This window comes from Phyllobates terribilis, unplaced genomic scaffold (assembly GCF_046119375.1).
Source record: "Phyllobates terribilis strain yellow unplaced genomic scaffold, ASM4611937v1 Scaffold_5__5_contigs__length_657084704, whole genome shotgun sequence".
Taxonomy (NCBI): Eukaryota; Metazoa; Chordata; class Amphibia; order Anura; family Dendrobatidae; genus Phyllobates; species Phyllobates terribilis.
Window position 1 is genome coordinate 57,067,457 of NW_027362765.1, and position 25,414 is coordinate 57,092,870.

Genomic DNA, 25,414 nt, shown 5'->3' on the forward strand with positions numbered 1-25,414 from the left:
TGCCATGTGGAACTTTGTTTACATCCTACGTTTCACTTCAAGACCGAAGAGAGAACTCTAGAGTTATATATTTACTCCCTTTACTGTTATTGTTTATTTTCCATGTCATTGTCTCTCCACTCTGACTCTGTACTTCATTTGTTTGCAAATTGAATGACAATGTCTTTTTTTTATGAAAAATGTTTAATAAACACAAAGTTGAAACAAAAGATTCTGGTGTAGGCCAGATAACTAGAACTGTGGTTTTGCAGTTCCATGGATCAAATCTCAGTATTATGCAGCTTTTGGCCTTTTTTCCGTAAAAAAAACCAGTAATAGTGTCTCCCTGACTGTTCAAACACAAATATATCTGTTTAAAAGATTCTGGTGTAGGCCAGATAACTATAACTGTGGTTTTGCAGTTCCACGGTTCAAATCTCTGTATTATCCTGCTTTTGGCCTTTTTTCCGTAAAAAAAACAGTAATAGTGTCTCGCTGACTGTTCAGACACAAATATATCTGTTTAAAAGATTTTGGTGTAGGCCAGATAACTATAACTGTGGTTTTGCAGTTCCACGGTTCAAATCTCTGTATTATCCTGCTTTTGGCCTTTTTTCTGTAAAAAAACCCAGTAATAGTGTCTCGCTGACTGTTCAGACACAAATATATCTGTTTAAAAGATTCTGGTGTAGGCCAGATAACTAGAACTGTGGTTTTCCTCTTCCACGGTTCTAATCTCCTATTTATTACCCTTTTTCCATTGATCGTGCGAGTGTAAGCTATTTTACTTCATTTACAATGGGCAAGGCGCGTGGCAAGGGACGTGGAACTGGACGTTCTGGTGATGGTGCGTGTAGAGGACGGGGCCGTGTGCAAGGTGAAAATGTGCCACAACCAACAGCCACATCTTCTTGCTCCCACTTCTTGACCGAATTACTAGGGAAGCACACTACAACACCAGTATTGCGAACTGATCAGTGTGAACAGGTTATTAATTGGATAGCAGATAATACTTCCAGTTACCTGGGCACCACCACCTCTGGTCTGTCTTCCACACAGTCAAGTTTTAGTAGCCGTGAGTCTCGACCGCATACTCCTCCTCACCCTGATGCTCCTTCCTCCCACCATGCCGAGTGTTATCAGACAGCAACTGATCCCACAGTTGGACACTCTGAAGAGCTGTTCACTGGTCCATTTCCATATTTGTGCCCCTCGTCTGCTCCGCATGAAGTGGTGGAAGAGGAGATCCCATGTAGCAATGCCCAAATATTTGAACAGCCATGGCCACAGGAAGTCAACGCTGGCAATTTGTCACAAGAGGTGGACGATGACGAGACACAATTGCCACGAAGTGAGGAGGAGGATCGTGGTGCGCAAGTGGAAGAGGAGGAGGTGGTGGATGATCTAGTAACTGACCCAACGTGACAGGAGGACACGCAGAGCGAGGCCAGCAGCACACAGGGGGACGGAGGCAGTGTACCCCAACAGGCAGGAAGAAGCAGTGTGGTGGCCGCACACAGAAGGCGGGCAACAGTTCCCTGTAACACCAATACGAGGGACGTTGCCAGTACAACCGATAGGTCTTCCAGAGTCTGGAATTTTTTTAAAGACTGCTGATAACCCCAAAAAGGCCATTTGTACCACCTGCCATGCCAGCATCAGCAGGGGTGACAAAACTACCAGCCTGACCACCACCAGCATGATCAGGCACATGTCAGGTCCACGACCAGTGTCAGCGGGTGTCACCACTGCTTCTTTCGCTGTTGTGCGTGTAAGAGAACCCCCTGTTGTGCGTGCAAGGCAATCCCCTGCCCATACTAAATGCAAAGATGCAGCCTCCTCTCAGTCTTCACTTGTTATGGCAATTTCTCATGAAACAGCTTCAACGTCCACGTCCCACCACAGCGTTCAATTGTCCATATCCCAGACCTTTGAACAAAAGCGCAAATTCACAGCCAACGCCCCACAGGCCACAGTCCTAAATTCGCACATTTCACGACTGCTTGCATTGGAAATGCTGCCTTTTAGGCTGGTGGAGACGGAATCCTTCCGCAACTTTATGGCGGTGGCCGTCCCTCGGTACTCGGTCCCCAGCCGACACTATTTTGCCCGGTGTGCCATCCCCGCACTACACAAGCACGTGTCCCAAAACATCTGCCGTGCCCTCAACAACGCAGTTATTGGGAGAGTCTACCTGACAACGGACACGTGGACAAGTGCTTGTGGCCAGGGACGGTACATCTCCCTGACGGCACACTGGGTAAACATAGTGGAAGCCGGGACCCAGTCGGACCTTGGGACGGAACACATCCTCCCCACACCGAGGATTGCGGGCCCTATGTCAGTCAGAGTTGCCCCCACAGTGTACAGCTCCTGCGCATCCTCCTCCTCCTCCTCATATTCAGCCTCCATCTCAGATATCACCACATCAGTTACAAGCTGGAAGCACTGCAGTACTGCCTCAGCCAAGCGGCAACAGGCTGTGCTGAAACTCATAAGCTTAGGTAATAAACCTCACACTGCTTGTCAGTTGTGGACAGCTGTGAAAGAGCAGGCAGATCTGTGGCTGAGACCGCTGAACCTACATCCAGGCATGGTCGTGTGTGACAATGGCCGTAACCTGGTGGCGGCTCTGAGGCGAGATCACACACGTACCATGCCTGGCTAATGTGCTTAACCTCGTGGTTCAGAGGTTTCATAAATCGTACCCCGAGTTGCCAGATCTGCTCGTCAAAGTATGCCGCCTGTCAGCTCATTTTCAGAAGTCGGCTACAGCTTCCGTCGCCCTTGCTGTGTTGCAGCAGCGTTTGCAGCTTCCGGCACACCGACTGGTGTGTGATGTCCTCACACGTTGGAACTCTACCCTCCACATGTTGCAAAGGATTTGTGAGCAGAAGAGAGCAGTTGTGGAGTACCAGCTGCAACAAGGCAGTCAATATTCAGGTCAAACTCCACACATAAGACCTCAGGAGTGGACCTGGATGTCTGATCTATGTACCATCCTGACAAATTTTGAGGAGTCCACCAAGATGGTGAGTGGCGATGACGCCATCATTAGCGTCAGCATCCCACTTGTCTGTCTTTGGCAACGCTCTCTGCAGAGAATTAAAGAGGAGGCATTGCAGCCAGAGTATGATGAGATGGATCAAGAAGCCGTAACGGGCGATTACACACAGCCCAGCCTCATCTCATCCCAACGTGCATTGGGGGACAATGAGGGAGGGGAGGAGGAGGAGGAGGAAGAACAGGAGCTGGTATCATGCGCTGTAGACGGTATACCTGTACAACTGTCATACCGTCTGTTCAGCGTGGGTGGCCTGAGGACAGGGGGGAGGAGGAGGAGGAGAGCATGGTCAGTCGTCATCTTGGTGAGGACACAGAAGTCTTGCCCATTACCAGTCTGGCACGCATGGCTGACTTTATGTTACGCTGCCTTAACCGTGACCCTCGCGTTGTCAAAATGTTGGGTGACAGTCATTACTGGTTGGTGACACTTTTAGACCCCCACTACAAGGAGAACTTTCACTCTCTTATTCCTGAGGTGGAGAGGTCTACAAAAATGGGGCAGTACCAGAAGGCCCTTGCTGCAGAACTGTTAAAAAAATTCCCATCTGAACACACTAACGGCAGAGGTCACAGTTCGTTGACCAACCAAGGCGTACAGGCGAGAGAGACGCAGCTCCAATCCAGCAGAAGCAGGGGAACACTGTCAACATTCTGGGACAGTTTTCTGAGACCCGCCCAGCTTACAGGCCCTGAGGCACGGGGTACTCTCACAAGGAGTGGAAAGTTTCAAAAGATGGTGAGGGAGTACCTTGCCGACCGTACCAGCGTCCTCCGTGATTCCTCTGTGCCTTTTAATTATTGGGTATCCAAGCTGGACACTTGGAATGAACTCGCTCTGTATGCCTTGGAGGTCCTGGCCTGCCCTGCCGCTAGCGTGTTATCGGAGCTTGTTTTTAGTGCCGCTGGGGGAATTATAACTGATAAGCGCACTCGCCTGTCAACTGACAATGCTGACAAGCTGACCCTTATCAAAATGAACAAGGGCTGGATTGGGCCAGACTTCTCATCACCACCAAATGACAGCAGAGTAACAAAGTCAAGTCCACTGTGTTATTTCGGGAGGTGTATTCCCATGCACCGCTTCACACCCACACATGGGTATACGCTTCCTCATTTCGGCTGCATTTTGCTCTTCTCCTTATCCTCAGCCTCCACCACCACTATACCACCAGGGTGACCGTGGTCCGTGTTGCCAGCATTGCAAGTTCCTCTGTCCTAATTTTTGGCAGCTTTTGCTTGGAAGGCATAAGCAAAGACTATGGGAGACCCACTCCCAAATAATGGGAATAATGTTTTTAATATGCTGTACTGCATGGCTCTTGTAAGGGGCATTAAAACCGTCTTGTTAAGCTACTGTGACCTCCACCACTCTTCCAAGGGGCATTAAAACAGTCTTGTTAAGCTACTGTGACCTCCACCACTCTTCCAAGGGGCTTTGATATTGTCTTTTTATTCCACTGCGACCTCCACCACTCTTCCAAGGGCATTAAAACTGTCTTGTTAAGCTACCGTGATCTCCTCGTCTCTTCCAAGGGGCATTAAAACCATCTTGTTAAACCACTCTGAACTCCACAGCTCTTCCAAGGGGCATTGAAACGTTGTTTTTAATTACCTCTGACGTCCACGACTCTTATAACGGGCATTGCATTTCCTCCTAATTTCAGTCAGCTTTTGCTTTTCAATGCATAGGCGAACACTAAGGGAGACCCACTCCCCAATAATGGGTAGAAGGTTTTTAGTACGCTGTAATCCACGTCTGTTTCAAGGGGCATTGCAGTTCCTCATAATTTTTGGAAAGCCTTCCATTCACTGCTTAGGCCAACAGTGTACAGGAGACCCAGTTGCTATAAATGGAAAAAACGGTTTAGTTAAGGCCCTCTGACCTCCATGTCACTTCCAAGGGGCATTGGAGTGCCTTGAAATTTTTGGTAGGCATTGCTCTCACTGTATGCCCTATAACTGCATTGCAAGGAATGGGGGAGGTACAATTGAACACTGCCCTGGGACAAGGACTTGTACGGGGATAGTTGCAAGTCTGCATCTTCTGATGCGGCAAGGATCACTTCTGATGGGCACACTTTTAGGCAGTGACCTGGGTGTCAGAGATGCTTCCAGGGGTCTTCCCCATGCTGTTCCCATGTCTTTTCAGTACTGTATGCATGTGTCACACAGCACATGGCCAGATAAGGTTGTAAAATGTTAAAATGACATTTCCGGGTGAATGCATTTGTCACGGGGGAAAGCAATACAAAAGTGCAAAAACGCATAAAAAATGCTACTTGTGAACATAGCCCAAGGTGTGGAGGAGTATTTTTTTGGGGGGGTTATTTATTTTACCTTATACACAAGTCTTTACCCTGGAAAGGAAGTTCCTTAACATGTTTCACAGGAAAACCGTTTCAGTTTCGTTTTTGAACATTTTATTGTGCGCCCATAAAAGTGGCTTAATACCTCTGACCACGTTGTTGACAGCAGTGACCTGGGGGTCAGAAATGCTTCCTGGGGCGATCCCCATGCTGTTCCCATGTCATTTGAGCACTGTCACTATCGTTTTGGGCACTTTTTAGGCTTTCTACAGACTGCCGGGGGTGCCGCCGCAAAAATGCTCGGGTCTCCCATAGGCTAACATTGGGCTCGTTGCTCGGATCGAGCACCCGAGTATCACGGTGAGCTCGGCCCGAGCTTCGAGCACCCGAGCATTTTAGTGGTCGCTCAACACTACATCGTTAATTATTACTTTGTTTGGGGAAATAATAATTATAGAAAAAACAATTCAGAGTGTGTAAAATCAATGTGTTTTATTATACAGTTTCTTGAATGACAGCAGTAGCACACAGTATTGTTGGCCTCCACCAATCCCCTTACAGACTGCCAGTCAAACTCGTGTTTTGTTGTTTTTAAATATTGGTGCTGCCATGTGTCATAAATAGTAAAATTACAACGTGTACTAACATTCAATATTGCGGATGAACAGAGATCTACAGCCTAATACTATATCGCCTGGAATAGGCAGATGACACGTGCTGAATGTGCCTTCAATAAATCCACCTCCCCATCACCAGACTCCATTTATTCGACAACGGTGGCAACTATGCCAGCCAAACAATATTTACATCATTTATCCGTATCTCCGCCACGTAGAATTTCGGCGAAATTGCTGAAAATTGTATAGCTGGTAAAAGCAAACTTTACAGAAAGTCTTTTTAAAACATTCATAGGAGAAAAAATTATTTCAGAACTGAACAACTTCACTCAATTCAGAGGAGACAATTTCGGAGACCTGTTCAAGGGTTTGGAGCTACAAAAAGTGAACGAATGTTAAAACGATCACATTTACGACAAAACAGACAATACGTTTAAAAGAACCAAACAACTATATAAGAAGTCAAAGGATGTTGTTACAGTAGATACAAACAATTATGAAGACATTGTATCACAAATGATGTTCCTTTTAAAAATATAAAACAATTATTCAGGCTTTTTTATCAGTTAAAAACAAATGTGTTCCGTTGTCGACAGTTTCTTTTTTAATATTACAAAGGAAAATTAACGAAAGCCAATTAAATGTTTTCTTATCTGTCATTGTACAGTGGTAAACCTGCAAAAGGAAAAGAAAAAAACAAATTAGATTTCAAACATCAAACGTGTATAGAAAGGTTGTTTTTTTTTATTCACTAGAGATGGGAGAATCGACTCTGGTCCATCGACCGGGTAACCATTTAACGGGAGGCCTTCACATTTCTTTACCTCCCAGCATCCCCACCTCATCTTTTGGTTAGCTAGGACTGACATGACATCATTATTGTGGAGTGACGCACAAACATGATATCACGCAATCGAAAGAAAAGCCGGGAATACAGAGAGGTAAAGCAATTCGCAGGCCTCATGTAAAGCGGACCAGGTGAGGTGGATTCATTAAGCTTAGGCACAGAGACCCTGGATGTTGACGCAGCAAGAAGGAAGGCACGTGGGCAGCGAGGACTTAGCAACACAGGAATCTCGGGAGCAACAGGACGAATTAAGTGGAACCCAGCAGGGATGAATGCAAGCACAAAAAGCATAGATGGCGGAACACACAAAACATAAGACTAGAGTCAATCCCAAGACACAAGTGTGTGTCTTAATGGGCCTTAAATAGGTCTACGGAGATGATATCACTGATCCATTCTGGGCAACATGCAAAAGCCGACATGGAGCACAGCAAAGGGCAGCAGACCCAGGGATACCCAGGACAGTCATGATTCTCAATTTCAGATATTTTCGTAAAACACAAATCATAATTGACCTAAATTTACCATGAATGTAAAGTACAATGTGTCAATGTATCAGAAAAAAAAGGCTCAGATTCGCTAAGCTTCTCTCAGCTGATTTATGACCACAAAGAAACAAAGAGCCTGTAAAAGCCAAACAGCACAAAATTTGAAGTTATAAAAAAAAAAAAGTTACCCAATAAGTGAACAATCTCTTTAAAGGGAGCATGCCACCCCTAAAATGCATGAAGTGAACGCTGTCAATCAGAAGCTCGACAAAGTGAGGATGGAATGCCCCCAATATGTAAATAAGGAGGCGTAATAGTGCTACGAAATCTTGGCCACACCGAGGGTGTACTGAAGCCTCCTCATTTGCACACAAATTATAAAGTTATTTTCTCAGGCGCTGGAATAGGTACAGTGGCACTATATGTTTTTTTTTATAGAAAGAAGGGGAGGGTCTTATCTGGTGGAGAAATTGGTCTAGGTGAGAGGTAAGGGAATTTCTCACCCTTTGGGGTTGTTTAACCCACAACTGAGGAATCAAAGTGTGACAGCTGCTGCAGTACCCTCAGGTTGGGAGATCCCGCCGTGTAGAACATCTGGTGTAGTAGTCTGCGCTACTGTGCTAGATTCAAGAAATCAGTAGGATGTGATGATGGATTAGATCATGTGGTTTATTCTCAACTAGTTTCGAAGTTGAACAAACTTCCTGATCAGGAGAAACGGATTATGGTTCTCTTGATAAAGAAGTTGGTTCAACTTCAAAACACAATGAGAATAAACCACATGATCTAATCCCTCATCAATGTGTTTTGAAGTTGAACCAACTTCTTTATCAAGAGAACCATAATGCGGTTCTACTGATGAAGAAGTTGGTTCAACTTCGAAACGAGTTGAGAATAAACCACATGATCTAATCCCTCATCACATCGTCCTGATTTCTTGAATCTAACACAGGAACACAGACTATGGTTTTTATAGCAGCCAAGTCCCCTACAACACTGTAAAGCCCATTGAAAGTACATTTTGAGGGTGATAGACTCCCTGTAAGCATTAATACTCATCTTCTCTAACACAACTTTTTCGCTCATGGCAGGGATTACACTTTACCAATATTTATCCTTCGCTTTCAGTCTTCAGTATGGGTTCTGGTTTCAGAGCTTTCACAAATGTGTCATATCCATTTAGAATGGTTTCTGTAAAAAATAAAAAAGCTAAGGTAATTTGTGTAACTATAATAAAAAAAGGTATATAGACCATAGTCCGGATAATAAATAAAACAAATCCCCATTATGTCTTTGTGCCGGAGGTACAGTCGTTGAGTTTTTCTAGTCGGAGCCGCTTCAAGAAAAATGTTAAACCCTTTTAGGATACGGAATGGTATCTACAAGAAGAGATTGCTGGTACTCTTGAGAAATTGAGAATTTAAATTGGTAATTTTCTCAATTTCCTAATTGGGTCTTTTTGGTGAGTAGATTCAGTTAGATTTGTCAAGTTCATCTGATATGCATCTTGTAGATATAAGCTTTTATAGTTTATAGGTGACATGAGGCAAGAGGGACAAGTTGTATGAGGGTTGTATTGTTTTGAATGTTGGATTTTTTTTTTGTTTCATATGCAAGAATACATTTGTGAAAATGCTATATTTATACTGTTGACCCTTTCATAAGTGACAATACTGTACCTGTGATAGAAAACTAGTGTGCTCGACTAGGCAGGACTTGCTGGATCGCAAATGGATCAAAGTGAACCAGGGTAAACTGGACAGGTAGACAAGCGGAACAGGACAGATCAGGAAACACAGAGCCAGGACATGAAAACATGCACAGAAACTGAAGATGTATAGTCAGTCCAGGAATTGCAGCAATGTTTGTAATATGAACTAGGGCAGAGGAGAAGCTTGTTATACTTACAGCAAATGAAGGTTTAGGGTATGTGCACACGATGCAGAAATGCTCAGGATTTTTTCCTGAGCGTTTCTGCATCTCTCTGGCAGGAAAAAACGCATGCGGATTGTACATGCGGTTTCCTGCCAGGGACATGCGGAAATGAAGCGGTCTTCACTTTCATTTCCGCATGCGGGTTGACAAGCGCTTCCCAAGCGATTTTAGCATCACTTGGAAAGTGCTTGTCAACTTCACACTATATAAATCCATGCAACCAGCATGGATTTATATAGTGTGTGATGTCAAAAAATAAAAAATAAATCTATACGTTACCATCTGATGGCCCCCGGTGTCCTGCTTCATCGGTCCCGGCTGCCGGCAGTGAAGACTGTAGGACCTTCCGACGTCAGCGTCACGTGACCCGTCACATGACTCTGACGTCAGCAAAGGTCCTTCATTCAACCCCGAAGTGCGCGGGAAGCCGGCAGGACGCAGCGCGGGCCGTCAGAAGGTGAGAATATATATATTTTTTATTTTATTCTTTTTTTTTTAATGGTACCTGGGTCTGGATGAGAGTCCTCTCATCCACACCCGGGTACCATCCGCACATTAGACCGCATGAAAAGCGCATCAACATATACAGTGATGCGGATTCCATGCGGTCTAATGCAAGTCAATGGCGGCAAAAGAGCAGCGTTTCCGCAAAATTAATTGACATGCTGCGGATTTTTGACCGCAGCGTTTACGCTGCGGAAAAATCCGCATCATGGGCACAGCACATGCGGATTTGCATTGGGGAACATTGCTGCCCTTCTACCATGCGTTTTTCATGCGTTTCCGCGGCGTTTACGCAACTGCAAAAACGCCGCGGAAACGCATGAAAAACGCATCGTGTGAACTCAGCCTTAATCAGCAAACAATAGATGCCTTTGCAGGTGGTTTTTGTTAATTATTCTAATTTACTGAGATAATGATTTTTATGTTTTCATTGGCTGTAAACCATAATCATCAACATTAACAGAAATAAACACTTGAAATAGATCACTCTCTTTGTAATAACTCTATATAATATATAAGTTTCACTTTTTGTTTTGAAGAACTGAAATAAATTAACTTTTTGATGATATTCTAATTTAGTGAGAAGCACCTGTAGCTTACTCAATACACCTGGATATCCAAGTCAACCTTAAAAGGGTTTGGGTGATGAGGTCCCTGACGTCTGCAGACGGACACAACACAGCAAAGTATGAGGACCATACGGGAACGTAAAACAGTCAGACAGGACAGGTCCATAACACTACACATCCTTTCTAGGGCCCCTCATGAAATCATGAGTCAGTAACAAATGACAGAAGATACTTGGAATAAAATCTCCTGAGCAAGATTGGAGCATTATTTTCCATTTTGGGTGCCCAGCATCTCCTCAGAACCCCCATCTCTTCTCATGTATCTAGTAGAAGACATTCCCGTGAACAGTCAAGAATTTGGTTGAGCTTATACTGTGTCTGGATCAGAGGCTAAAGCAGTTACTGCCTTCACTGTAGGAGATGATTTGTTAAAGACCAGAGGATATAGTAAAGAGATATAAAAAGCTTTAGGAATTTTTAACAGCAGTTTCAGACGGAAGAAATTTATAACGTTAATGCCGGTGTCCCGGCATGGCTCTCCGCCTTCCCCCATGCAGGGATACCGACATACTGCCGCAGCCACCTCCCCGTCTGCTGGCATGCCTACTGCTTGTGCACGCTGCACTTCCTGGCGGTGCACCTAGTGTGTGTGTGTACTCTCTCCCATTCTTAAAGGAGCAGCGCGTACATAGTAAAGTAGTAAAGTGAGCCTAGTCAATTTCTTGGAGGCATTTAGGATCAGAGTTCACCTGCAAAATGGCTACCTGCCAATTGCTGGGAGGCATCTTGAATATAATACTCCTTCCCCTATAGGGAGTCGCAGAAGCAACACTTTTCATCAGTGTGTAGACTCTCCTACTAATGAGTTGTTAGGTTCCCATGTCCTTGTGCAGCCAGTCTTGAGCCCAAAGTCCCTGGTCCTTGTGCAGCCAGTCCAAGTACCAGGATCAGAGACCCGTGTGTTTGTACGTGTGCCTCCGAATATTCAGTGTATCTGGACTACTAAAATCAGTCTCCGAATCAGTCCAGTCTGAAAGTAGCCCATGTTCGTGTCAGCGAACCCCCCCGGGTCAGCAGCTGCAGTACCCTGGACTGCCTAAGAGTCATACCTGGCGGCTACCTGCAGCCCAGCCTGTCTACACCATCAGGAGCTCCAGTGACCACCAGCTAGCCGCTTAGCTATGCCCATTCCTAGGCAGGTCCGGCTCGGTAGCACAGTGGGGTCCATGAACCACATGCAGAAGCTGCGGGCGTGACAGATTGCTTTGGCCATGGATCCCGCTGATTCCAAGATTCCCCAGGCCTCGGAGCTGTACCAAGAGCTGACCTGTCAGCGAGATCAGCAAGAAAAAATTTTGTATCTACAGACTGTGAACACCCCGGTTGGATGCCCTGACCACGGCCGCTTCTTCCGCTCCAGCTCAAGTTGCTGCAGCTATTGCCAAGTCTACTCTGCCTGTAACCTAGGCTTTGGAGTTGATCTTCATTTATCGGCTCCACCTCAATTCAACAAAGACCCTAAGCAATGCTGTGGATTCTTGAACCAGTGCATCTAGCTCTATGAACTTTTGGCCCATCAGTTCCCGTCTTATTGGGTTAAAGTGGGATTCCTGATGTTCCACCTTGCAGGAGAAGCCCTAGCATGGATTAACCCCTTGTGGGAGAGAGGGGATCCTGTGACCAAAGACCTACAGGGCTTCCTGGTAGCCTTCCAAAAGGTCTATAACAAACCTGGTCAAACGGCTTCCACTGCATCTGACTGCGTCAGGGAGAATTGTCCATCAGCCAGTATGCCGTCCGGTACCACACCTCATCTTACTAACTTAGATGGAACAACGAAGAATTGGTAGACGCCTTCTGGGAGGGATTATCCAGAAAGATCAAGGACAAATTAGCTGGTCGTGACATCCCGCCCACTCTAAATGAATTAATCTCCCTGGCAATCCAAATTTACCTGAGGTTTCAAGAGAGGACCAAAGAGGTGACGCATCAAAGAAAACAGCCACATCTGGCTCAGTCTTTCCAAACACCACTTTTTCCTTAGCTTCCAGAAACAACTGTCCTCGCAGAACCCATGCAGGTTGATCATGTTAGGCTGGTAGAGCGGCAGCAGGAAAGTGGTCGTACCAAGGGATAGGGCTTTGGCTGCGGTAGCACGGAGCATTTTACTTGTTGAGTTCCTGAGAGATCTAAAAAAACTCAAAAACAGAGGGCCTGTGGGTAAAGCTTCCCTAAGTGAGAATGGAGATTCTTCACCACTAACTTTGAACGTATGCATGTCATGTGGAGGTATCCGGTTCAACGAGACAGCCTATCTTGACTTTTGTTCAACAGGAAATTCCTTACAGCAGGCTATGGTGGATCATAATATTCAGGAGAACAGCTGAGTAGAATGGCATAGAAAACTTTATTAAATAACATTAAAAAAGACAGTATGTCACTTTAGTAACATTAGCACATGTTTTAGACAAGCAGACAAAAAGTCCCATATATTGCATATAATTTGGTCAGGACAGGGGTTCACCCCAACACACAAAGACACCTGCTGATGTTGGGATCGGGAGATGGCTAAATCAAGCATGAATAATCATAGCCACAGATGGGTGAGGTAGACCCAATAATTCCAACAATCATTTTATGCCAAACTCACCGAGGTATCAAGGGACCCCAGACCGGTAGAGAATAATGCAGGGACAGGACACAGGGTGGGAGAGGAGCCTCGACGCGCGTTTCACCGATAAATGACCTGGCTTTCTCAAGAGCCACGATAGATCAGTATCAGATTCCCGTCCGACACCTCCAGGCTCCGCTGAGCGTAACATCCGTTGAAGGGAAGGACCTATCAGAGGTCGTTCGGGTCATCATGGAACCAGTGAAGCTCAAGATAGAAAGCGATTCATTCCGAAATCATTGCTCCTATGTGCTGTCTGATATTTTTCACTCACCTCTCTTAGGTCTTCCATGGCTGATAACGCATGAGCCTGAGCTAGGCTGGAGGTCCGGTGAAGTGCTTCAATTGGGACAGTCGTGTCACAAGACATGTCTGGTCCCTGTACATCCAGCTCGGCCACCATCTTCTCCACCAGGCCTAAAAGTTCAAGGAGACTCTCCGACTCAAGGACGCATCTTCATGGAAACCAGTATGAGGGGTGACCATGAGAAGGTATCTTCTGTTTCCAGGTGGTTGGATGATGACGTCAAGGCGGAGGCACCTACCATGTCTCAATTATCTACCATGAAGAGGAAGAATCCCAGTCCATCTTCGTTTCTTCCAAGGTGATAGTCAGCTTTGCCGGGCTAAGAGGGATTCAGCAATTCAAGGTTCCCATTTAAATACCCGCTCTGTTCTGTTTCAAGGATGTTCAGTTGGTGAGAAGCATCCGCACCAAGAAGAAGGTGTGAAATGTAGCTTTTTTTCCAGTGGCTTGGAGAGAACCTGGTCCTGATGAGAGGTCATGGAAGTTCAAGAAAAGGATTCTGGTTCCATCCTCTCTGCAAAGAGTCCTCGTGGGCTTGAAGAAGAGGCGGCTTAAAGGGAGGGGTGTACTGTAACGTTAATGCCGACGTCCCCGCATACCTCTTCTCCTTCATGCAGGGACGCTGACATACTCACCGCCCAGTGCCGCGCAGTCACCTCACCATCTGCTGATGTGACTCCTGCTTTTGCACACCGCACTTCCTGGAGGCACGCCTAGTGTGCGCACAAGTGCGCTCCCCCCGTTTTTAAAGGGGCAGGGCATGCACATAGCAAAATGCTCCCAGCCAATTGCTGGGATGCATTTAGTATCAGGGTTCAGCTGCAAGATTGCTCTCAGCCAATTGCTGGGAGGCATCATGTAATAATATAATAATAATCATCTTTTTTATATAGCGCCAACATATTCCGCAGCGCTTAACAATTCACAGGTTCATATACAACAGTCATAAGTAACATAGCTAAAGATAATACAATAATTACAGCAAAAATAATGACAACCCAGCTCGTAAGAGCTTACAATCTACAATGAGATGGGGGTGACACAAAGAACAATGGCTTATTTACAAGGGTGGTCCAGCCATCTTGAAGGGATGAGGGATAGATAGAGGCTGCATGAGCTCATCACCAGTCAGTATCTGTAGTGCTTTTTGGTTCGGTGGAGAGTTATGTTTAGAGAAATAAGGGATGGGCTACAAGAAGATAAAAGGACTTCGATTAGGGAAGGTGATAGGCTGCCCTAAACAGGTGTGTTTTTACAGAGCGCCTAAAACTGTGTAAATTGCGGTTCATCCTAATTTCTTGGGGTAGAGCATTCCAAAGAATAGGTGCAGCTTGGGAGAAGTCTTGAAGCCGGGAGTGGGAGGTACGGATTAGTGTGGATGTTAGTCGAAAGTCGCTTGCTGAGCGTAGAGAGCGGGTAGGCCGATAAACAGAAATGAGGGAAGAGATGTAGGGGGGTGCCACACTGTGGAGAGCTTTGTGGGTGAGAATATGCAATTTAAATTGGATCCTATAATTCATGAGCAGCCAGTGCAATGACTGGCACAGAGCGGAGGAGTTTGAGTAATGGTTAGCCAAATAGATGACCCTGGCTGCAGCATTAAGGATGGACTGGAGGGGGAAAGTCGAGTGAGGGGGAGGCCAATTAATAGAGAGTTACAGTAGTCAAGGCGGGAGTGGATCAGGGCAACAGTGAGGGTTTTTGTTGTTTCCAAGGTGAGAAAGGGGCGGATTCTAGAGATGTTCTTCAGGTGCAAGCGACAAGAGCGGGCAAGAGATTGTATGTGGAAGGTGAAGGAGAGATTGGTGTCAAACACAATGCCCAGACAACGCGCCTGCTGGCTCGGCATTATTGTGGTGCCACACACGGAGAGAGAGATGTCAGATTTAGAGAGGTGAGTAGATGGCGGGAGCAGAAGTAGTTCAGTTTTGGAAAGGTTGAGTTTCAGGCAGAGAGCGGACATGATGTCAGAAACTGCGGCCAGTTAGTCACTGGTGTTCTGTAGTACAGCGGGGGTAAGGTAAGGGGATGAGCTGTATAGTTGTGTGTCATCAGCATAAAGGTACTGAAAACCAAATTTGCTGATGGTCTGTCCAATTGGGGCTGTGTAGAGAGAGAAGAGAAGAGGGCCAAGGACTGAACCCTGAGGAACCCCAATAGTGAGAGGAAGAGGGGAAGAAGTGGAGCCAGTGAACGATATACTGAAAGCGCGGTCAGATAGGTAGGAGGAGAACCAGGAGAGAGCAGTGTCCTTTATGCCGATTGAGTGGAGCATAGAGAGTAGGAGGTGGTGGTCAACGGTATCAAAGGCTGCAGAGAGGTCAAGAAGAATGAGCAGAGAGTGGTCACCATTATGTTTTGCTGTCAGAAGGTCATTGGTTACTTTGATGAGTGCAGTTTCTGTAGAATGCAGGGGGCGGAAGCCGGTCTGTGATGGGTCTAGAAGAGAGTGAGTGGAGAGGTAACTGGTAAGGCGGGAGTAGACCAGACGCTCCAAGAGTTTAGAGATGAAGGGAAGATTGGAGACTTGTCTGTAGTGGTTTGTGCAGGAAGGGTCAAGAGAGGGCTTTTTTTTTTTATAATGGAGTAATGATGGAGTGTTTGAAGGAGGAGGGGAAGATACCAGAAGAGAGGGAGAGGTTGAAGATTTTAGTTAGGTGAGTAGTGACATTTGAAGAAAGAGACTGGAGTAGATGTGAGGGGATGGGGTCAGTGGTGCATGTAGTGGGATGGGAAGAAGACAGGAGCCTGGAGACTTCGTCTGGGTCAAATGTGGAGAGTGATCCAGAGGGGATGTGGGGAGGGATGGGAGTCACGGCACTTGGGGGCTGGGAGCTGATTTCCTGACGGATGGTGTCTATTTTCTCTGTGAAGTAGGAGGCCAAGTCCTCGGCACAAATGTCCGTGATGGGGGTCTGCGCTTTAGGACTGAGGAGGGAGTGAAAGGTATCAAAGAGTTTTTTTGGGTTGTTGGATAGTGAGGAGTAGAACTGTTTGGCGAGGTGAAGGGCAGAGTTATATGTTTTTAACATAAATTTGTAGTGGATAAAGTTTTCTAGTGTGCGAGTTTTCCTCCATAGGCGTTTGGCACTTCTAGAGCAACGCTGGAGAAATCGGGTTTGCGGTGTGAGCCAGGGCTGTTTTACTGTGTTTAGAGGTTCTGAGGGTGAGGGGCACTACTTGGTCCAGCATGCTTCTGAGAGTGTCATTGTAGTGGTTTACAGCCAGATTAGGACAGGAAAAAGAGGAGATTGGGGACAGTGATGAGAGAAGGGAGTTTGTAAGTGTATGAGGGTTAATGGCTTGTAGATTTCTGAATGTGTGATAGGTAGGAGTGTGCTGGGGCGGGCAACGATTTGTGAGAGTGAAGGAGAGAATGTTATAATCAGAGAAGAGGGGAGTTATTTAGGTGGGGGATTGAACTAAGCCGGACAAAGACCAGATCAAGGGTGTTTCCATCTTTGCGTGTCTCAGAGGTTGAAAGCTGTGAGAGTCCAAGAAAAGTGGTTAAAGATAGAAACTGGGATGCTGATGAGGAGGTGGGGCTGTTTATGGGGATGTTGAAGTCTCCCAGGATAAGGGTTGGTAAATCTGAGGACATGAAGTGCGGCAGCCAGGCAGAAAAATGGTCAAGGAACTGGGTGGGTGAGCCTGGGGGACAGTATACGACCGCTACTCTGAGGGAGAAGGGATGGAAGAGCCTGATGGTGCGGACCTCAAAAGAAGGGAATGAGAGTGATGGTACTGGGGGGGGGGTGACCTGTATATAATGCTCCCTCCCCTACAGGGAGTTGCCGGAGCAACAGTATTCATTAGTGTGTAATTTCTCCTACTAGTGAGTTGTTAGGCCCATGGTCCTTGTGTGGCTAGTGTCCTGAACCTGAAGTCACTTGTCCTAAGGCGGCCAGTGCTTGAACCTCATCTCCCTGTCTATGAGCGGTCGGATGCCAGTACCAGTATCCGTGACCCAAGTGTCTGTACGTGTGCCTCCGAATATTCTGTGTATCCGGACTGCTAAAACCAGTCTCCGAATCAGTCCAGCCTGAACATAGCCCACGTTCGTTTCAGCGAAACTGACCCCTAAGGTCAGCAGCTGCAGTACCGGGGACTGCCTAGGAGTGGTACCTGGCAGCTACCTGAAGCCCAGCCTGTCTCCACCATCCGGAGCTCCAATGAACACTAGGTAGCCGCTTAGCTATGCCCCTCCTTAGGCAGACCCAGCCCTGAGGCACATTGTGTCCACAAACCACGTGCGTCACTTGCAGGCGTGACAAAATTGCACACCATGGTGAGGCACAATGTGTGTGAGCTGGGAGACGAAGAGAACAGGACATTTCTTTAAATAATAGTGATGAGCACAAATGCTCATTACTCAAGTTTGGCTAATAGACAGCCACAAAACATGAGGGGACTGCATTACATACATGGGCAATCACTGCATGTTTTGTGGCTGTATTACAGCTGCGAAACATGCAAGGGGGACTAGAACATGTCACTCGAGCACCCGCGATACTCTGTGCATCCCCGAGCACCCTAGGCAAACTGTAACATCCCTGGCTTGCATAGTGCACCACCTTCCACTATGCAAGACCGCAATCTTACCTGTCAGTCCATCCTGCAAATCTTGCTCCAGTTCATGCTGTGTGCATGTCTCTTGACTGACTGCTTAGGGCGGCGGCCCGGCTACTTCCTGATTCTTATAGCTGCTGTGGGCGCACCCCTAATGCGTCTCCAGCCTATTGCTGTGAGTCACTGGATATTTAAACCCCCTCCACCCAGTAGGAGGTGCCTGAGCAACACTAACATTCAGTGTGCTTCTTGACTCTGAAGTTGCCAGGTCCAGCTCTGCTTCTTGTTTGTTTCCGCCATCTCTGGGGGCTGCATACCCAGACCTGTTATCTGTGACTTCTTGTCCGTTTCCACCTTCTCTGGGGGCTGTATACCCAGGCCTGTTATCTCTGACTTCTAGTCTGTTCCGCTTCTCTGGGGGCTGTATACCCAGGCTCGTTCTTGTATCTCATTGCAGTAGCAGTTCCTGTCTGAACTGTATCCTAGCCTGTTACCTGTTTTTCTCTATGTCCGTACCTTCCCTTTTCCTGCAGTATCTGAACCTGCACCTAACTCCAACTCGTTGTCTCTGTACTTCTGTTTGTGAGTTTTGTGTCCACTCGATACTTCGTAGTAGTACCTTGTGTGTATCTGGTTCTGCTCGTCCCTTTTCCCTTCCTCCGTATCCACTTCCTGTGTTCTAGCCATCTTCCTGCATTTTCCAGTCTGTTCCATGTGAACAGAGCCCTGTCCTCTCTGCCTGCACCTTCAGCCCTGTTCTGCTCTGCCTTGTCCACCGCACCTGCGGTTTCGCTCCGCTCTGTCTTACCCACCGCTCCGGCGGTTTCTCTCTGCTCTGACTTACCCACCGCTCCGGCGGTTCCGCTCTGCTCAGCCTTGTCCACCGCTCCGGCGGCTTCTCTCTGCTCTGACTTGCCCACCGCTCCAGCGGCTTCTCTCTGCTCTGACTTGCCCACCGCACCAGCACTTTCTCTCTGCTCTGACTTGGCCATCGCTTCGACGGCTTCTCTCTGCTCTGCCTTGCTCACCGCACCAGCGGTTTCTCTCTGCTCTGCCTTGCTCACCTCTCCGGCGGCTTCTCTCTGCTCTGACTTGCCCACCGCTCCAGCGGCTTCTCTCTGCTCTGCCTTGCCCACCGCTCCAGCGGTTCCGCTCTGCTCTGCCTTGCCCACCGCACCTGCGGTTTCTCTCTGCTCTGCCTTGTCCACAGCTTCGGCGGTTCCGCTCTGCTCTGCCTTGCCCACCGCACCTGCGGTTTTCGCTCCTCTCTGCTTGCTCACCGCACCAGCAGTTCCTTTCTGCTCTGCCTTGTCCTCCGCTCTGGCAGTTTCACTTTACTCTGCTTGTCTACCGCATCTGCGGCTCTGTACCTGTCTCCCAGTCTGTACTGGACCCTATCCAGCCTGCGCTCCAACCTGCTAGTACCTCCCGGTCTGCACTCCAGCCGTGCTTGCCAGTATCTCCCAGTATCTCCCTGTCTGCATACCAGCCGTGCTTGCCAGTGCCCACCTGTCTGCATACCAGCCGTGCTTGCCAGTGCCCACCTGTCTGCATACCAGCCGTGCTTGCCAGTGCCCACCTGTCTGCATACCAGCCGTGCTTGCCAGTGCCCACCTGTCTGCATACCAGCCGTGCTTGCCTGTGCCCACCTGCCTGTATGCCAGTCTAACCTGCCTGTTCCTGCATTCCCCGGTGTGGGTCAACAACTGTGACCGGGGTCTGACCTGGAGTCGCACCTGGTCCCTCTGCTCGGTTCCTCCTTGGTCCACGGAGTCGACTAAGCCGCCGTGTGACCTTGGTCGGATCGGGTTGATACTTAAATTACGCCCCTCCAGGCACTCCTCGGTTCATGGTACAGTGGGATCACTAATCACGCTCACGCCAGTCAGTCCGGGCGCGAGCGTAACACAAACTCGACTAACGAGCACTTCCGCTTAACACTATTAAACAATTGGGCCAACTGTGGGGCAGATGGAAGTCCTATTAATGAAACATCTTAGAGAAACGATCCACTATGGCCTAGACAGTAGTAAACCATTGCGCCTCAGCAAGACCTGTAACATAGTCTATAGAAATGCCAGCTAACAGATCTTGTGGTGTAGGCAAAGGTTCAAGAGGACTAAGAAGCACCTGCTTCTCTAATATAAGCAGACATTGCCTTAGTCTCAGAGAGAGAAACTTTTTCTCTGGGTGGTTCAGTATTGGATAAAGGCAAATTTGCACAGGTTGCAGTACAGCATCTCTGAGATTTTGAAGAAGCGCTGAAATGTAGGTCACGGAATTTTAAGTTTTCTCCCTTGACCGCTCTTTAAAATGGGTGTTGAGACAATTTAGGAGTTGCACCAGAAGATGAAGCGTTAATCCGCAATCAATTAGTTTAAAGAAAAGATATTCTCTGAAGCAGAAGCATTTGAAGTGTGAACAAGTTCAGGTAACCATTTGTTATATTTACAGCACACAAAAGGGCTAATCAGGTCTGGGCCAGAAAGTAGATGCAGGAGTTTGCAATGATGATTTTAGCTGAGAGAACTGAATGTAGGTAAATTCTAAAGCAAAAAGTAACCGAACACGTAGCTTATCCAATACTCAGACAATTATTGCTTTCCAAGTCAGCCTCAAAATACCTTGGGTGAGGAGGTCATTAATGTTTGTTTGGTAACTTGTCGAACCCAATATGGAGCACAGCAAAAATTTATTGGTCAACAACGCATCTTAAAGGGTCAGCACAGAATGACTATTCAAACCAAGTACTCAGTGCACTGCGGTGTGACAAAATATTTAATTGCACCTTCCTACCTGCTTGTGTTCCCTCTATCTACATCGTTCTCTGGTTCTATAAAGCCAGAGCTGTCAATCAAAGAAAGGGGGGGGTGGAGACAGAGGAAAAAACAAGGAGGTGGGAAAGTGCACTTAATGTTTGGCTTCGCCACGTTGCACCGAGCTCCTGTACTTTATTTAAATAGTCATTCTGTGCTGACAGAGTCGCTTTAAGTATTTGTGTGCCTATTGTGCATTCAGCATGGCGGAACATTCCTCAGACGATAATAAATAACTTCATTGATAGCTTGCCAAAGGGTCTAAGTATGTATCATCTAAGTATGTGTAACTATTTAGCAAATTTATATAATGCTATTTTTTCGTTTTTGGGAAGGAGGTTGAATCTTGTAAAAAAACAAATAAAATGTATACATTTAACGGAACATGTCTTTTTTTGAACACATTACTAGTCCAACTACTGCAGCCTGGTGACACATGTTGATTTCTGTGCATGTACCTACCTACATAACTTGCATCTTGTTACATGTTTTTTTTGGGAGGAAGGAAATGAATAACAGGTTGAAAACAGTGTCAAAAGTTAACTATAGTGTTGGACAAAATCTATAGCAAAATAAAAAAAAGTGCCACTGGATGTGGATATGCAAAAGAAAAAAAAACAACTAATACTTCTAAGAATGAAGGCGCCACTTGCAAATGCACCATCACTGGCACCAGCTGTCTGGGCAGCAGTACTGACAAATGCAGGTCAAAATTTGCCTCCTTTGCCTCCAGCAAGGTATTTGTGGAGTATATGGCATATCCCTCATAACAGTCACAGCAGAACATTCACAGCAACATCAGTTTGAGGTGTGCTCTGTAAACAACGGTTTGTCTGATCAAAATGAGGTGGATAATTTTTGGACTTAAAAAAAGAAAAAAAAAAAAAAAGATCTGCATTATTAAATGGGCTATTGCTTACAAAAAAACTACCATATGTTTCTATAGTGAAGTCATCTTGATATTACAAAGACTGTGTGAAAAGTCCAAGAAGACCCCAACATTACACACATCTTTTCTGGGATATTGGAGGCTTTGCAGTTGTGAAATTCGTAGTGAATCAATTCACTGCTAATTACATTTTTTGGAAAAATTTGATATACCCATCAAATTCAAATTTCAAAAGATTTGAACATCTCTACTTACGTGGTGTAATTGGTTCTTCACATTCATTTTCGGTTTTAAAATGAATGATCTTCATAATCATTTCCGAGTTGGACAAGGTGTACTCCGTCTGAGTCTCAATGGAACGATATCCTGGTTTGGTGTAGTAATCTGGATCAATTACTTGACTTTTCAAGGAGGATACACCTATACTTCCCATACCACTTAATGTGGCCTCGAATGCTCTCTTTCGTGTTCTACTTCGATCCTTCTTCAAATCTTCTGAGATTATGTTTTCTCCTTCTGCCACTACAGGAAATATAGATGGTACAGCATCCGGACGTAGTATTATTTTATTTGGTGTAATGTCATAGCAATAGGGCTTGAAATGAATTGAACACAGTGCATATTTGTTTTGCTTTCTGCGTTCAAGAATATTCTCTGCTAAAGCGTCAATGTCTTGAAAGTGTTGCCCGGTTGCCTCTAACCAAACCTTTATTTTTGATGGATCATTGGGAAATCTGTGCAGGATTATTTCCTCACTTTGGCCCTTTTTACCTGTTTTGTTTGCACACTGGTTCACCAAACAGGAAGGCATTTTTTTTTTACCTAAAAAAAAAAAAAATAAATAAAAAGAGAATTTACTCAGGGTTCTACAGTAAGGTAAATAATTAAAATGCTCTTCTGTTCTAAGGTAGAAAAAACAACATAGGAAGTCTGAAAGCAGTTTCTTTTCATAAAAAAGGACGACAAGAACTTAACATGCGTACTAGCCTGAGCGAAAGTTTCCTGCACCACCCTACAGCCAAGTCTCACTTCCGCAAAAGGTATGCACGCTGTAGCTCTTGAAGAATGAATAGATTAAGGAAAATACATTTTTGAAGACTGGAAGGCATTTGCCGCACCAACAAGGAGGCCCCCATTATCTGGGTAATGACCTAAAGGGGTAGAGCTTTGCCGTCACCCAATAGGATTTGCAAATGGCAGATGGATTCTCCCTGCTGACAAGTCAGGAATCACAAAACCTGTATGGAGCTCTGAAACACAATTGTCAGAAAATGGCTCCTACCAAGTTCAGATTGTGGAAGAACAAAAAGAAGGAAAGGACTATTCCCAGAATGAGCATAAAAGCAGACTACTCATTATGAACAATGTAGGGTACTGACGGAAAAAAAACTACTTGTCCGTTTTGAGCACCAATAAAGAGGTGGGACAGCGGCTTGGAGAACTGTATAGTTGCAGTGCCAACCACCAATAAGGTGACTTTCCAAGACACATGCTGCGGGAAAACCTGAACCCTATAAATTGGAAGAATTTTGAGTTTAAAAAGACTTGTTTGCGATCCCACAGAGGCAACGGCTGCTGGTAAGGCTAAACCAAGTTGGTTTACCCGCAAAATATTACAAAGACTTATAAAGGTAGATTAAACATTGCTTCCCACTTTTCGAAAATATGTCATTTCTGGGCTTAGCAGAAAACTGTTTTTTTATGAAACTCCTATGCAACTATATGACTTCACCAAAATGTTAGGACAAAATATTTTACTTCCCACACCCCCCCCCTCCCCTAATTAAAATCCAAAGGAAACAAAATAACGGACATAAATTTAGAGTCTATAAAATATTTGATTCTTTCACTTGTTTGGATTCTTTCAAAATAACTTTTAATCAAAAATAATAGTCCAAATTAACAATAAGTATAATTATAAATCTTTTGCTGATGTAGCAATTTAACAATAAAAAATGGAATTGTACTGCACAATCCTCAAAATTGAAGTTGAAACATCAAGAAATAAAATTTGTGGAATGATTGAAATCACAGGATGGATACACATGTTAATGATATGCAAATTCTGAAAAAAAAATGGAAACAATTTTATAAATATCTTGATTTAGTCAGTCTGTAGTATGAGCTCCGTGAGCAGGAATCCTGCACTTTCAGGCATCAGTGTGATTAATGTTCTGCTGCGCTGAATGTCCTTGGCCAAATCATCAAAGATCTCCTGGTGGGAGCTCCCCGAGCAATTGCTGACCAATGATGTCACAGATGTACTATATGCAAGACAAATCAAGACTGTGCAGGCCATGGTAGCACATTTAGGCCAAGCAGGCCTCTCCCAGTAAAAAGAGCAACATGTGGCCAGGCATTGTCGCGTTGAAAAACAGCTCCTGGGACACTATGGAGAAATGGCGGTACCATGACTAAATTAAGTAACATCGAGCTGTAAGTATACCTGGAACAAAGAATAGAGGGGTCAGGCTACAGTACATTATGGCACTCCACACCGTTATCCAAGGAATACAACTGGTTTGAAATTCCCTTATAAAAGGTCTCCAGACCAATCTCCGGCTATCATTTTGTTCAAGACAAAAGTAGGACTCTTCGTGAAGAGGATAGACCTCCATTCTATCTGCCATTGCCATCTGTAGCTGTATCATTATGGCCTTTGAGAGCGATGGAGGTCAATGAATCACCCACCGGTCCTACATTCAGTATTACAGAGTGGGGCGGCATAACGTACGCTAGCTGGACCATTTAGTCTTCAACCTAGGTACACTGACTGCTCAGCGTTAAATTGATTTGGTCATGGAACCAGTGGTACGGCCTGTCTCCATAATGTCTGAGGAGCTGTTTTTAAAAGCCGGGTGTTGCTGCTGCTACTGTGAGCAGCCAGTGTGGACTAAGCGTGCTACCATGGCCTGCAGCATCTCCGGACTTATCCCAGATCTGCTCTATAGAGACATCATTGGCAGGTGATTACACAGGAGCTGCCAGCAGTGGATCTCGTTGATTTACTCAAGTGCATTCTGTGGGGTAGAACATTCCTCAGACGACAATTAATAACCTCATTGATAGCATGAGAAGGCAGTAAGTGTGGGGATTTCTGCACATGTCGCTCATACTCAATACTAATTGAGATGTTTTGAAAATGCTGTTTCCATTTTTTAGAATTTGCATATCAAGATGTCTATTCATTTTGCAATTTCTATCATTCCGAGACATTTTGCTAAAAGGTTTGCAAATAAATACCAAACAAGGTTTTCTAAATATCAAATTTTGAGTCGCAGAAAAGATGGGTATTATTAACTTGGCATTCTAAAATAGAACCATCATATTCCAACAACAAGTATTTTAAGATTGTAACGGTAAGGACTCTTTTGACAATTAATGCCCTTTGTGCACACATTATAAAAAAATTAAGGCCATATTCAAATTTTAATAAGGACTTCAATTTCCCCAATAAACATTTCCAGGTTGGTAACGCAAGGCGTCAGTATTAAACCCCGAAAGTAGGAAGAACTCTGGGCCATATCCGAGAATTTCATGACCCTCTCCCTCCAGAGCAGAGTGGTTTAACTATTTAGCCATCGAGCTGTGCATCATGTCGAAGAAATTGGAACAGGACTGGGAATCAAGACTAAGTTTCAGGGGCTTGTGATGCTATACCATCACAAAAAGATCACATCAGTCTCAGTTGCAAAGAAAACTAAGATATACAGTTTCCTACAATAACCACATTCCAAAAGCAAAATTATGTATGACATTAATCATACATAGAGAAATAGGTTCATTTAAACCCTTTACCCCCGAAAGCTGTTTGCACCTTAATGACCAGGCCAATTTTTACAATTCTGACC

The 25,414-nt window shown here is 45.5% G+C and overlaps 1 protein-coding gene across 1 annotated transcript in view; it reads right to left on the reverse strand.

The window, feature by feature from the left end:
• Nucleotides 1-6,437: 6,437 nt before the first annotated feature.
• LOC141271969 (THAP domain-containing protein 3-like) overlaps nucleotides 6,438-25,414 on the reverse strand; it is a 30,404-nt gene continuing 11,427 nt past the window's right edge. The window contains exons 2-4 of the mRNA XM_073682223.1: nucleotides 21,819-22,385; nucleotides 8,409-8,494; nucleotides 6,438-6,643 (exon numbers count right to left, since the gene is read on the reverse strand). Coding sequence (XP_073538324.1) covers nucleotides 8,415-8,494; nucleotides 21,819-22,374 — 636 coding nt within the window. The 5' untranslated portion in view covers nucleotides 22,375-22,385 and the 3' untranslated portion in view covers nucleotides 6,438-6,643; nucleotides 8,409-8,414. The remainder of the gene's footprint in view (nucleotides 6,644-8,408; nucleotides 8,495-21,818; nucleotides 22,386-25,414) is intronic.